The 12,319-nt window shown below is 56.1% G+C and overlaps 1 protein-coding gene across 12 annotated transcripts in view; it reads right to left on the bottom strand.

The window, feature by feature from the left end:
• RAPGEF1 (Rap guanine nucleotide exchange factor 1) overlaps positions 1-12,319 on the bottom strand; it is a 132,797-nt gene that overhangs the window by 28,947 nt on the left and 91,531 nt on the right. For 7 of the 12 annotated variants that reach the window (XM_019638849.1, XM_019638820.1, XM_019638839.1 and 4 more), the window contains 2 exons: positions 8,191-8,393; positions 4,721-4,879 (listed from right to left, as the gene is read on the bottom strand). In XM_019638849.1, coding sequence (XP_019494394.1) covers positions 4,721-4,879; positions 8,191-8,393 — 362 coding nt within the window. The remainder of the gene's footprint in view (positions 1-4,720; positions 4,880-8,190; positions 8,394-12,319) is intronic. The other 5 variants (XM_019638909.1, XM_019638895.1, XM_019638901.1 and 2 more) reach the window with 2 other exon arrangements.

The raw sequence follows: 12,319 nt of genomic DNA on the forward strand, positions 1-12,319 counted from the left end.
AGGAGTGCGTGTTCATGTGTAAACGTGGGGGGTGTGTGGCAGGGGAGGGAAGACAAGACGACACCTCGTTTCTTGCTTGGGCAACTCGGGATAGAGGCAACGCTCTCAGAAATAACAGGGGTGGGGGTAGAGAGTGTGGCCGGAGAAGACCCAGTGAACACCGACTGAGTGTCATGTGTTAGGGCATGGGGATGGCTCCCTAATTCCGGGGAGCCCAGAGTCCGGTGAGGAGACACTGCCCTGTAGACTAGACTCTGGGCAGAGGCTGACAGTCTACGACTTCAAGTGATCGGAGACGCCCACGCGACACCTGAGCCACTGCCGGCCAAGGAGGAACGTCAGCAGCGCACTGGAGGGGCCCTCAGAGGCTTCCACCCTCGATGGCAGCCCAGCCCCGCCAGCAGAGATGCGGCCCGGAGAAGCCCCCAGCCCCGGGCCAGCAGCACGGCCCATGGACACTTCCCTGCCTCTCCTCTCTCACAGTGCGTTAGGTCTAACTAGGGCAGGAAGCCAGTGAAGATAAGATGACATCAGAAGAAACTAGGTACAGACAGGACGGGGGAGCCTGTTTTCTACGGGTGGACACACACTGCGCTGTGCTGAGCAGCCGGCGTGCCCTCGAGGCGCCCACTTCCCCGCGGCCACGCCCTCCTCCCCAAGTCCAGCATCTCTCCTTTCCGCCTCCTTCCCCTCCCCCTTTCCTGTCTGGCCCTCAGACCAGTCAGTGCCCAGTGTCGCTGGTGGCTGCTGGGTGACTGCCCAGGGCTGGCTGGCGGCCAGGAGGAGCTCGAGTGACAGGTGCACTAGTGGAGCCTCGGGGGCTGTGTGAGGGGACAGAGTGGCAGGGACACCTAGCGCCTAGAGGTGCAGGCCCCCCACTGACGGCCTATGTGTTCACAGATGACAGCCAGCGTCCAACATCTCAGAGAAGCGCCATGCCCAGGATGGGACACCAGCCGTGTCCCCCTAGGGTCCCTTCTACAGGTCCCTCTCTCCTAACTAAGATGTCATAATAATTCGAGATGTCACGCCCTTGATTTTCTTACCCTAAACGTTTTTTTAAACAAATGGCAGCCGTGGCTATTTCTCAAGCTCTTCTCCAGGCCTGGCCCTGGCAGCACCTTTACACACCCAGGCGCATCCTGGGTTTCACGCCCAAGGGGAACCAAGACGGGCAAGAAGGATTTCAGCAGGTTTCCAGCATCTCCCCAGACTGCTGGGCGGTGGTGAACATCCGAAACTTGCATTGGCAGAGGAAGGACACACCAGGGAACAGCTTCGGGATGGAGGCAGGTGGGGTTTCTAACATCCAAAGTGTGATGCTGGAGAGGCCCCGGCAACCCTAATGGTTACTGAGAGATTCTCAACACCACCCTGGCCAGGGGCAAATGAAAGGGGCCCAGTGCAACTTCTAACGTTTACAGATGTGTCTGCCAGGGTTCAGAACCAGAGAAAACGCTAGCGAGAGAAGGGCTGTGAGAAGCAGGCAGCACGTGGGGGACTCGGTGTAGAAAGAAGAAACGCTGACGACGGAGGGACCGGGGCAGGCAGCCCATGGGGCACAAGTAACTCAGGGCGAGTTGGCGACAGGAAGGGGGACCCCAGCAGCATGTTGGGGAGCTGTGTGCAGGAGGGCCCATCCCTCAAACACCCGCCAGGGCCCCATGGGGCAGGTACACTGAGGCCCAGCGGAATCAGAACAGAACCCTGGAGCTGCCTCCTGGCCCCAGGGGAGGTCGCACCCAGCTCTCCACATCTTTGCTGCCTTAGTCACTCACCATTTCCCCAAAAACCTTGTCCTAGCCAACTGGTTTTCATGCCCCAGGGGCCAGATGTTCACGTCTCCTAGGATTGCGGCACATGCCAAGGAGAGGACACCTCTGGACTGGGCCTAACACCGCCATGGGACGAGAAGGCCCAGCAGAAGTCTGCCAAGAAGAGGGGGCAGCGCCCAGGAACAGGAGCAGAGATGGCCGGGGACAAGCAGCAGGCAGTGGGGACAGCGAAAGCCCTGGCCTGAGCGCTGCGCTCAGGAAGCACATGTCTCCGTTCAGGTATAGGAGACTGAGGACACGTGGGAGGGGTGGCTGCTGTCCCTGTCCTTCAGCTGCCTGCGCTAACATAGAGGCGACCCGTCCCGAATGCCTGCGAGGCATCCCAGCCCTGTCCTCAGGCAGGTCCCTTGGTGTCAGACATCTTTTGACTCGCTTTCCCTGACATCCTAACTGTCCTTAAGCCACAGCTCAAGTGCTACCTGCGCCACGAAGCTCGTCCGACCCTGTCATGGCGCCTCTGCCCATTGGTGACTCTCACGCCACTGCGCCTTAGCGCGAGTCTCCTTTATGCTCTTATTTGCTCCGGGTGCTGAGGCCGCGCTGTGGGCTCCGGATCCTTCTTGCTGCCTGCGCCGCACTAGCAGAGGCCCTTGCCTGCTGGACGGAGCTATTCCAGGGGCAGTGGGCAGTGAACGAGAAAGCATTTCAGCACTTGAATTTACATCTGTCAATTCTGGTTTACTGCTCTACGAATTCCTTTGGTGGAGTGCCTTTCGATGGTTAGTGTCTTCCGGTAGAAGTAACAGGTCACCGGGCCTAGAACAGTCTGAGGTGTGACAACTCTGTATCCTAAGAGGCACCCTTTCGGAATTCTACGCCGGACTGATGACAGGCCCCAGAATGATGCAGTGAAGAAATTCGAGAATAAAAGCTGCTCTGATAGCAAAGCATCACCCTCCGCAGGGCTCATCTTAGAAAGAAGCAGAGGCCACGTGAGAAGCAAATCACTTCTCCGGTTTCAGCATATCAGATGTCAAATGTTGCTAATGGGTCTGGAGGCCGTGGGGGCTTTTCCTTTAATGAAACAAAGCACGTCCCCTTGGGCTCCTCTGTGGAGCTGGTGCCGAGAAGGCAGTATTTCCGATGCCAGACTCCCTCTGTCCCTCTGACATTTTCTTACCCAAACTTAATTTAAATGCTCTCAAGTTTGAATTCTGTGGCACACACAGTCTAGTTCACTGACAGTCCTGTAACCCCAAACTGCTCAAAAGGGATACTGTAGACACTCTTAAGATAATGCACATTTACTTTCTGTTCATAGAGGCAAAGAATACAGTCAAGAGCTAGGACTGTCTGAAGGCCAAGTTTTCATGATTTGGGAAAGGAGCCTGCCAGAAGCGCCTGCTGAGGACACAGAGGGGTCTGTGTGCCGGGGCCGGGAAGGGCGGCAAGAGGGGTGGGTGTCCAGCCTTCCTAGAGCAGCACAGGGGTGCTGAGGGCGCTGGCAGCCAAAGGAAGACTACACCCCAAGGTCCTCACAACAGCAGGACCATCTGAACCTGGCCACGGGGTGGTTCCCAAAAATGGAAACAACGCGACCATGCCGGGACCCTGAGCTTGGACAGGTAGGTCTCGGTAAGTCACCAGGGCCACCTCATCAGTTGAGAGAGGAAAGGGAGGTCCAACAAGTGAAGCCACCTGCCCAAGCTCTCACGTACCGAATTAGAACAGAACCAAGACCAAGCTCCAGACTCAGAGCCGCAGCGGCAACCTACTGAGCTTATTATGCGCCAGGCAACTTCCTATGATTTCACTCAATCCTCACTGACGCTCACAAAGCAAGAGGCAAGTAGGTGTCATCCCGAAGGAAAGAAACAGGCTGAGGGATACGCGACTCATGAAGGACAAACCAATTCTAAGGGGAACCTAAACGTGGCCCCGCTGCTGTTTCATTTTCACAGATTCAAGGGCAATGGTGGCTGTTCCGGTGTTTGGACCGATGCAGATTCCAGCGAAGGATAACTGACAGACACTGTGCCTCCTGAAGTGTCAGTGTCCCCTCCCCTATGTTTCTGAAGGGAACTGCTTACAGAAATGGCTACAACGGCCCCCCTCCTGCATCTAAGTCCCCCTGCCATGAGATTTAGCAGCAGCTCCCACCAAGGGGCAGAGCGTACCCTCTATTCACACAGGATCTGAGCTGGCCTTGTGGTTTAACCTTGAGAATGCAATGGAGGTGACGGAGGCTGATTCTGAGCTGAGGCCTTCGGATACCTTGCATGCTTCCATTTGTTTCCTTGGAACCCTGCCAGCTGCCTTGTGAACAGGCCCAGGCTGGCCTGATGGAGGTGGATGGAGCACGTGGGTCTGGGCCAAATCAGCCCGATTGTCCCAGCTGAGGTGCCAGAGATGCTAGCGACTCCAGCCACAACCAGCTACGCCTGGGCCAGGTCAGCACAATCACCCTGCTAACCTGTGTCCTAAGCAACAACAAACGGTCACTGTGGTTTTAAGCCATTAAGTTTTGGGGTGGTTTGTTACACAGCAAAAACCCTCCAACTCCAACTCATCCTGCCCCGGAAGAGCCTACTCTCCATGCCTTGCTTCCTACGTGAGAAATATCCCTTTTTAACCACAGAACACTTCAACAGGCTGACCCCAGACCCAAGAATAAACCAGAATACACAGGCCAAAACCTCTGCCAGTTTGCACCTGAGTGAGAACGCTCCAAGTGTGGCCACTGATGTTCCCCCCCCCCCCCCCAATGCACACAGTTCTTAAGGCCACAGAGAGCAACCCGCATACCGTTCCCATCCAGTGCAGGGATCTGCACAAGGGCAGGTCCAGCCATGGCAACAGCACACACGCTGGGACCCACAGGCTACACATGGAAGGTGGCGTTCACCAGTTTGCACGGAAGGAGCAGCAGGGAGCGACTGACTCACCGCGGGCACAGGTAAGTTGCCATGCCGGCTGAGAAAGGAGTTAGAGACGGACACACTGATGCCCTGAGTGGCACTGCCGTCCTCGGGGGTGAAGGCCACTTTAGTTTGCTGGACACAGTAGGAGACAGAGGAGAAGGAAGCAGCAGCACAGGAGGCCTGCTGGACAGAGGAATGAGAGAGAAGACAGGGCAGGAGGGAGAAAAGCAGAGAACAGTCAGGCGTGTACGCGCGAAGGCTGAGCGGGCTGCTAGCGAGTCTGCCGGACATCCTGGGGAGGGGTGGCTTCTGGGCCCAGGTCAGGGGTCACACATGCCTGCTGAAGGCTGCCTGGATGAGAGGGGCCCTCCTTCACTTCCCCATGATACATTTAAAGCTCACTTCCATACAAATTGTGTCCACAGGAAGTGGTGGTGAGGTGGCAGGAGGCCGAGTTTGAGCCCCGGCCTTTCCACTTATTTAGGGCCTCAGGTTCCTCCTCTAGGGGTGCAGACCATGTACGGGGTGGGATCAAACAATACGGTGAATGTTTAAGTATAAAAAAATTTATTACAGTAAAAGACACATCACCATTAGTCCCCCTCAAAATACCCCTCCTCGCTTCGAACACACTTATCCCATTGTTCTTGTCACTTTCTGAAGCAGTTCTGGAAGTCCTCTTGTGAGTGTCTAGTTGTGCTGTCATGGCTGCCTCGATGTCCTGAATCATTCTGACTTTGGGGAAGAGCCAGAATTCGCACGGTGCCAGATCCGGTGAATAAGGTGGATGAGGACACACCGTCATGTTTATAATTGACAGGAATTGCCGTATACCAGAAGCGATGTGTGACACAGAGCGTTGTCATGATGGAGGATGATTTACGGCACACTTTAAAACACACCTTCTCTCAACCATAGCTCACACCCGACTGACTGCACTGAACAAGATGAAACTTGTCACACACTGTTACTAAGGTTCGATGTGTCGCTTCCTGTATTGAAGATCCCTGCCTTTCCGTTGGATAGCACTCAGCAGCAGCATTCACTGTATTTTGTGATCACAACGGAAAGCCTCCGTGTCACACATCGCCTCTGGTACAGCAATTTCTGTCAAATAAAAAAAACATGACGATGTGTCCTCATCCACCTTATTCACCAGATCTGGAGCCGTGTGATGTCTGGCTCTTTCCAAGTCAAAATAACCATGAAAGGTAAATGTTTTAATCGATTCAGGACATTGAGGCAGCCATGACAGTGCAACTAAAGACACTCATGAAAGAGGACTTCCAGAACTGCTTCAGAAAGCGGCAAGAACGATGAAATAGGGTGTTCGAAGCGAGGGGGATTAATGGCAATGTGTCTTTTACTGTAGTAAGTTTTTTTAGTTTAAACATTCACTGTAGTTTTTGATCACACCTTGTAGTTACTCATGCAGCAGCAGAGTGCAGACCAGAAGCCAGGCTGCCTGGGTTTGAATCGGGGCCCTCCCACTTGTGACCTGTTTGACCTTGGGCATTACATGACGCTCTGTGGGCCTAAGATCTTTCATCTCTAACGTGGGGTAACATTGTATGTACAGGGCTATCTACTTGCAAAGCACTTAGAACCGTGCCTTCCATGGTGTACACGGGCCAACAGCATGAGCAATTATTTATTACTCCCATTTCTGTTGGTAAAATGGAATGACACTTCCCGCGCCTGCATTTGAGTGGGTGTGCCACGCAGCCAGCACAGGCTTATCACATGGTGATCCTGGGCTACAGTCATACTTGGGCTTTACCCCCGAATCTTCCACTCTGGTAGAGGGCTTTGAGGAAGTCTCTCTGGCTCTCTCAGCCTCAGTTTACTGAAAATGGGGGTGATGGGGGCTGTGGTGTGAAACCACAGGGAAGCCCCAGTGCTCACAAGGGGATATGCTCTGTAGGGTGTCTGCCTAGCTTGCAGGGCCCCAGCTGGGCCTCTTCCTGGGGTCCCCTCACCACTGCCCCGCCAGCATGGTACAAGGTCCAGGGAGCTCCCTCAGGCAGCCTGGCTCCAAGCATGCTCATTAGGGATCTGTCCCCAAACACGTGGAGGCCTGTGGGCTCCTTGGTACTGGCAAGATGCCCAAGGACGGCCAGTGGGTACCTGTGGACACCCGCAGGAGGCGAGGAGAACATTTCAAATCTCAACAAAATCTGGTTCAGCTGTTTAACCAAACAGTTTAGGTTAGGGGGTCCCTGGGGCAGGCACTTATATTTTCGTGGTAAAAATCTCTTTCTGAAATATTTTCAGAGCAATTTATAGTCATATTCAGGGCAGGTGAAGAACCGAGACCAAGTGTCATTCGTGAGACACGGCTAGTGAACGGCAGCATTGGAACCCAGGACCCTCAGCTCCAAGCTCGGCCTTTCCTCCACGAGACAGGCTGTCTCCCAAGCGGTTGGCGGCAGTTCTGCCCCGTCAACCCGTGCTCATGGATTGCAGGAGGGCTCAGGGCCCAATCCCAGGATTGCCGAGACCCAGGTGGCTGCACCGAGTAACCCAGGGACCTTTGTCCTCCAGCTGGCAGCTGTGTCCCAGAAAAGTCAGGGCAGCACCTTCATGTCCTCTCGCAATGGATAAAAGATGGCCCAGCTACCACATGGGTCTCCTCTTTGGTTAAAACGCTACCAGACTGGCCAGCATATGAGCAAAACAGCATATGCAGCTCTGAAAACGCCTTCCCCTTTGGGGTGGACTCTTCCCAGGGAGCATGTCTGGATGGGATGCTTGGGCTCTAAAGCCTGGGCAGAATCCACTTGGGTAGTAAGCTGGTAGCAGAGAGGAAAAGGTTTAGAGGCGCCCCTTCACAGGCGCCCCTGGTGTGCCCTCCCGCGAGGCCCCAGAATCTCACAGGTTGCCAGGCAGGACGGCCTGCCCCGTGCTGACTTGAGCCGCTTTACCTACATGGAGTCCTGCCTCAGGAGGTGTTTTTTAGAGGCGGAAGGGTGCCATGCACGAAATACAAAGCAGCTCTGTTTAAAGCCATCCTGCCTCAATAGAGCTTGTTTTCACTGGGGCATCCCTGGTCAGGGTGGATGTAAGTCACGCTATATAGTCAGGCCCATTATGTAAATCAAGTCCACAGATGGCCCTACACAGACCATGCCCTGTGTTTGATTGAGTCTCTCCTTTCTGGGAGGTCTATAGTGGAGCCAGAGGAGAGAGAGAGAAAAAAATGAAGCGACTGTCAGCAGAGAAAGCAAACATTCTGAGTACAAGCCAGTCCCAGCTGCACGGGGCTGCTTGGGAAACGCAAGGCGCCACCGCCCCTTGGGTTGGGGGGATGGCAGAGCAGGAGGCTGGCTGCACGGGAGCCTGTCTGATGGGGGAAGCGGAAGCACCCACGTGGGATGTGGCGAGTTCACCAGCAGTGTGGGGCCCTGGCCTGGGGGAGGAGGTGCTGGGTTCCTAAAGGCCCATCAGGATGGGAGTGCTGGTCAGCGGTCAGCGGCCTGGGCGGGGCGGCTTACCAGCTGCCGCTGCTTGGGGGGCAGGGCGGGGGGCGGCGCCAGCTCCTGGGGGGCGTCCCCACTGCTGAAGGAGTCGTTGAAGCCGTACACCTCCATCAGGAGCTTGTTCTTCTGCTGGTAGATGTGCTCGCTCTGCGGCGTCTGGTAGAACACGGAGGGCTGCGGCTCCGAGTAGTCCTCGAGCAGCTGCATGTAGGCCAGCACTGCGGAACAGAGAGGGCGGTGGCGGCCCCTGGTGCTCTGCTTCGTGGGGACACCCCCACCCTTCTCCCCCCAGCAGCCCAGCAGGCCGAGAAACCACTGTGTGACCCCGCACCGGAGAGCGCACAGCACCAAGAGTGGGCCCTGTCAACTATGGACTCGGTGACAATGAAGTGTCGGTGCAAGGTCACTGACTGGAGAAGACGTGGCACTCTGGTGGACATGGTGGCAGTGGGGAGGCCATGCGTGTGCGTGGGGGGCAGGGATATACAGAAAAACTGTACTTTCCACTCAGCGTTGCTGTGAACCTCAAACTCCTCTAACAAATAAAGTCTATTTTTACAAAAGCATACTGAGGCATTTCACCCCCTTGCTGAAAATCCCTCAGGGGTTTCCAGGCACACTCGGGAACGGACTCTGTGCTCACGGGGTGGCACCGCTTCCAGTTCCTCTCACTCAGCCCCTGCTCAGCCCCCGGCTTCTTTCAGTTCCTGGACTGCCCTCAGGGATTCCTGTACACGCTGTTGCCTGCACTTCCCCCACCTACTGAGCCCCCCTCTTTCCCTCCCAGGTGGCTCAGGCTCCCCAACCTGCCCCTCATTCATTTCCTTCTTAGCTCTCCCACAGTGGGTCAGCAGCTCTCTGGGGGCTTTTTCTACCAATCTAATTTTTCCTGAGCACCTACTATGTGTTAGGCGCTGACCCAGGTGCTGGGACTACACAGAGGCCAGCAAAACAAATTCTCTGCCATGTGGGGCTCAGCCTGCCTTCCCTGACAGAAAACAGACTGGGGTAGGGTGAACACTGGGGGAGAAACATCCCGTGGGGAACAGTGAAGTGGGGTGGCAACGGGGTGCTGGATGAGCTATGTGAGAGTGGGGAAGTCTTCCATACCGAGGCTACAGGCCAGGCAAAGGCCCAAGGGGGGCAGAGCACAGCTGGCCACGGGAGAGAAGGCGGCGAGGCGCTTACCCGGGAGGGGGCGCAGGGCTGTGTGAATGGGGCCAGGAAGGCGGCCTGATGCTGAGTGGGCGGGAACCCACAGAAGGGTTTCCGTGGGGTGTGCGTGGCGCAGCCGTGGGGTGGGTGGAGGGGGTGAGAGCGGTCTGGTTCAGGGCATATTTTTAAAGCAGATGCAACAGGATGTGCCACCTCTCACTCAAGAGTCGAAGCTCCAGGTGGGCAGGCACGTGTCCGGTCCACTGCTGAGTCACTGGTGCCTGACACACAGTAGGCGGCCGCAAATGTTTGTAGAATGAATGAATGAATGGAACACGTGTCCCTCAGCACCTGTCCCTACCTGGTGACTGGCTAAGGCCCTGAGGTGGGGCTTGTACCACTGGGTATGCAAGAAACAGTGTCCACACTCAGTCCCCCGCGTCCAGCTACAGGGCTAGGAACACTCTTGGGAAAGGACAAAGGGTAGAAAAGTGCTCAAATTCAAATAAATGCATCCTCTCCTCCCTAAAACTCCTCTCGGAAACTCCAGCCCTTGCCACTGCTGCCATCTGATGCCCAGCTGCGGTCTCACGGTGGCGCTGCCTGTACCCCCCCCCCCACCCCGAGGTCCGCCCAGGGGCAGGCTCCCTGTCCTGTGCAACCCACAAAGGCACCTCACCGCCCCAGAGGTGAGAAGTCAGAGAACAAAGAGCTCGCTGCCACGGCTCCATAACCTCATCCTTGCAGGCACCTTCCCAGAGGCAGGTGCGGCCCTCAGCCCCACACAGGGGCGTCCATGCACACTTTAATCCTGACTTTTGAGGTTAGTGATCCGAGCCCCAGCCGTGGAGCCAGGCCCTTCTGAGGCCTGCAGAGGGTTCTGGGAGAAGCGACACTTTGGAGCTGACTGCCCTGCCACCCGGTGCACTTACGAAGCTGGGAAGGTTGGGCTGGGGCAGAAGCTCTCTCTCCAAGCCCCACGCACCTTTGTAAAGTGGATCCGCACTTGATATTCCTGCCAGCAGCGCCTGGGTGAAGGCAGGTATGAAATCCTGCACCACCTTCCCCTCCTCCAGGTAGTGGAGGAAGCGCCCAGGTGTCAGGGCATTTCCTAGACACACGTGTGTGCCGCTGCTTGGCCCCTGCCACCTGTGACCCAGCACCGACACGCTGCTGCGCACACTAGGAGAGGGGGTTCAAGGACGACGGCAGCTGGAAAGGAGGGGCTCAGGGCTGGAGGCGAAGGAACTGAGGTCCAGGTGTGGCAGGCACAGGGATGGCGGGGATCTCAGTCACCATCCTGAGTGGGTGCTTCGCCTGTGGGGCACCTCACAAACGCCATAAGCACCTGCTTGGTGGAGCTGAGATTTGGACACCAAGAAACATGGCAAGGACCATGATGCGGGGCTTAATTTTGTGTTTTCAAACAACCACAAAGTCGGGGGCTTAAATGGAGACCCAAACCAGTCAGCAAGCTAACGGACACTCTGCTGCGGGTGGCAGTCACAAAGGTAGGGATGTGACCTTGTCCTTCTCTTCCTCATCTGGGGTCAAGGTGGACAGGAAATGCCTTTCTCTAGGTCTGTCTTCCTGGCACCCTTCACTGAAGGAGTGTTCAGTCACCTTCTCTATTTAAATGAATCAGTAAGAATGTCTTCGCTCCCGCAAGCAGCACTGATGGGACTTGGCTGTAAAAGGTGGGCAGGAAAGATGGTCCCCCTGTAAGCTGGCTGCTGCCGCTGCTGCTAAAAACGCAGCGCGCAGTCCCCGTCAAGCCCCACAAGGCCTTTTCCTAATGCTGCACACCCGACACCACTGGGGTCTGGAGGAAGCTGCAAGGCTAGAGGGTGACCCCAAAGGCCTGCCCACTGTTCCCCAAGACTGAACACAACTGCAGCGGGAAGCTTCAGTAAGACATGCCTTCCTAACGTTACCCTGCAGAGGCCGGCTAACCACACAGAGGAATGGCAGTGACACTCACAAGTTCGGGAAGCGAGGAAGGCCAGCCCATTTCAAAGGCAGGCTAGCACTCGGGCTCTGAGACCAGGGCAGCGTGGCAGGCTGCTGTTCCCACGGGCCGGGACTGTGGGCAGACAGGGATAGGAAGCTGGTCTGGCCCAGGGGCTGGGGACCCTCAGGAGTCAGAGCAGCTGAAGGACGAGGCTGAGCTGTGCCGCTGGGACTGTGCACGGATGAGCTTTGTCACCATCTGCCAAATGGAAGGTGGTGACTATGCCTTCCTCTCCCTCAAAGCAGCTTTGAGAGGAGTTTCCATGGGTCACAGTCACAGGCTGGAACTCTCCGAGGGTGGACTTGAGATTAGGACCAAGCCTCGGAGGGTCTAAAGCCTGGGGTCCTTCCAGAGGGCACAGAAAAGACAGCCTGCTGCGTGGGGGTCACCACGGAAAGCTGGATGGGGCCTCAACAAAGGAGGGAGCTCCCGTCCTCCTCAGCATGGGTGGCAGGGTCCCGCGCTGGGGACACAGCCTGCTCTGAAGCCCACATCTTCTTGAACTTGGGCAAGGCTGAGTTTTTTGAGTTCTGGTTTCTTCATCTATAAAATGGGAGCGAATGACACCTTTCCGGCCAGGTAATAAGGACCAAATACAATGGGGTGTGTGACGCTTTAGCCCAGGGCATGTGACACTGTAAGCTCTCAGTAGGCTTAAAGGTTTGCAGGCACAAGTGCTACAGACATCAATGGGTGAGACCAAGGCTAAATTAATAGAAAACATCTCAGCCCCCGGAGACTTAAGGCTGCAAAGGAAACAGTGGCCGCCTCTCCCTCTCCTTCCAGTCTCTCCAGCCCTGCAGGACCGCCACCCCCACCTGTTCTAAAGGCTGGCAGAGGCGGCTCCTGGCTCCTGGGCCAGGCAGCACTCGCAACTGCGGTTTGCACTGAGTTCTGGGTTTAAATGATTCCTAGGAAAGGAAAAGAAGGGGAAAGGGAAGGGAAGGGAAGGGAAGGGAAGGGTGTGAGCCCAGAGCA

Source organism: Hipposideros armiger, unplaced genomic scaffold, assembly GCF_001890085.2.
Source record: "Hipposideros armiger isolate ML-2016 unplaced genomic scaffold, ASM189008v1 scaffold_3, whole genome shotgun sequence".
Taxonomy (NCBI): domain Eukaryota; kingdom Metazoa; phylum Chordata; class Mammalia; order Chiroptera; family Hipposideridae; genus Hipposideros; species Hipposideros armiger.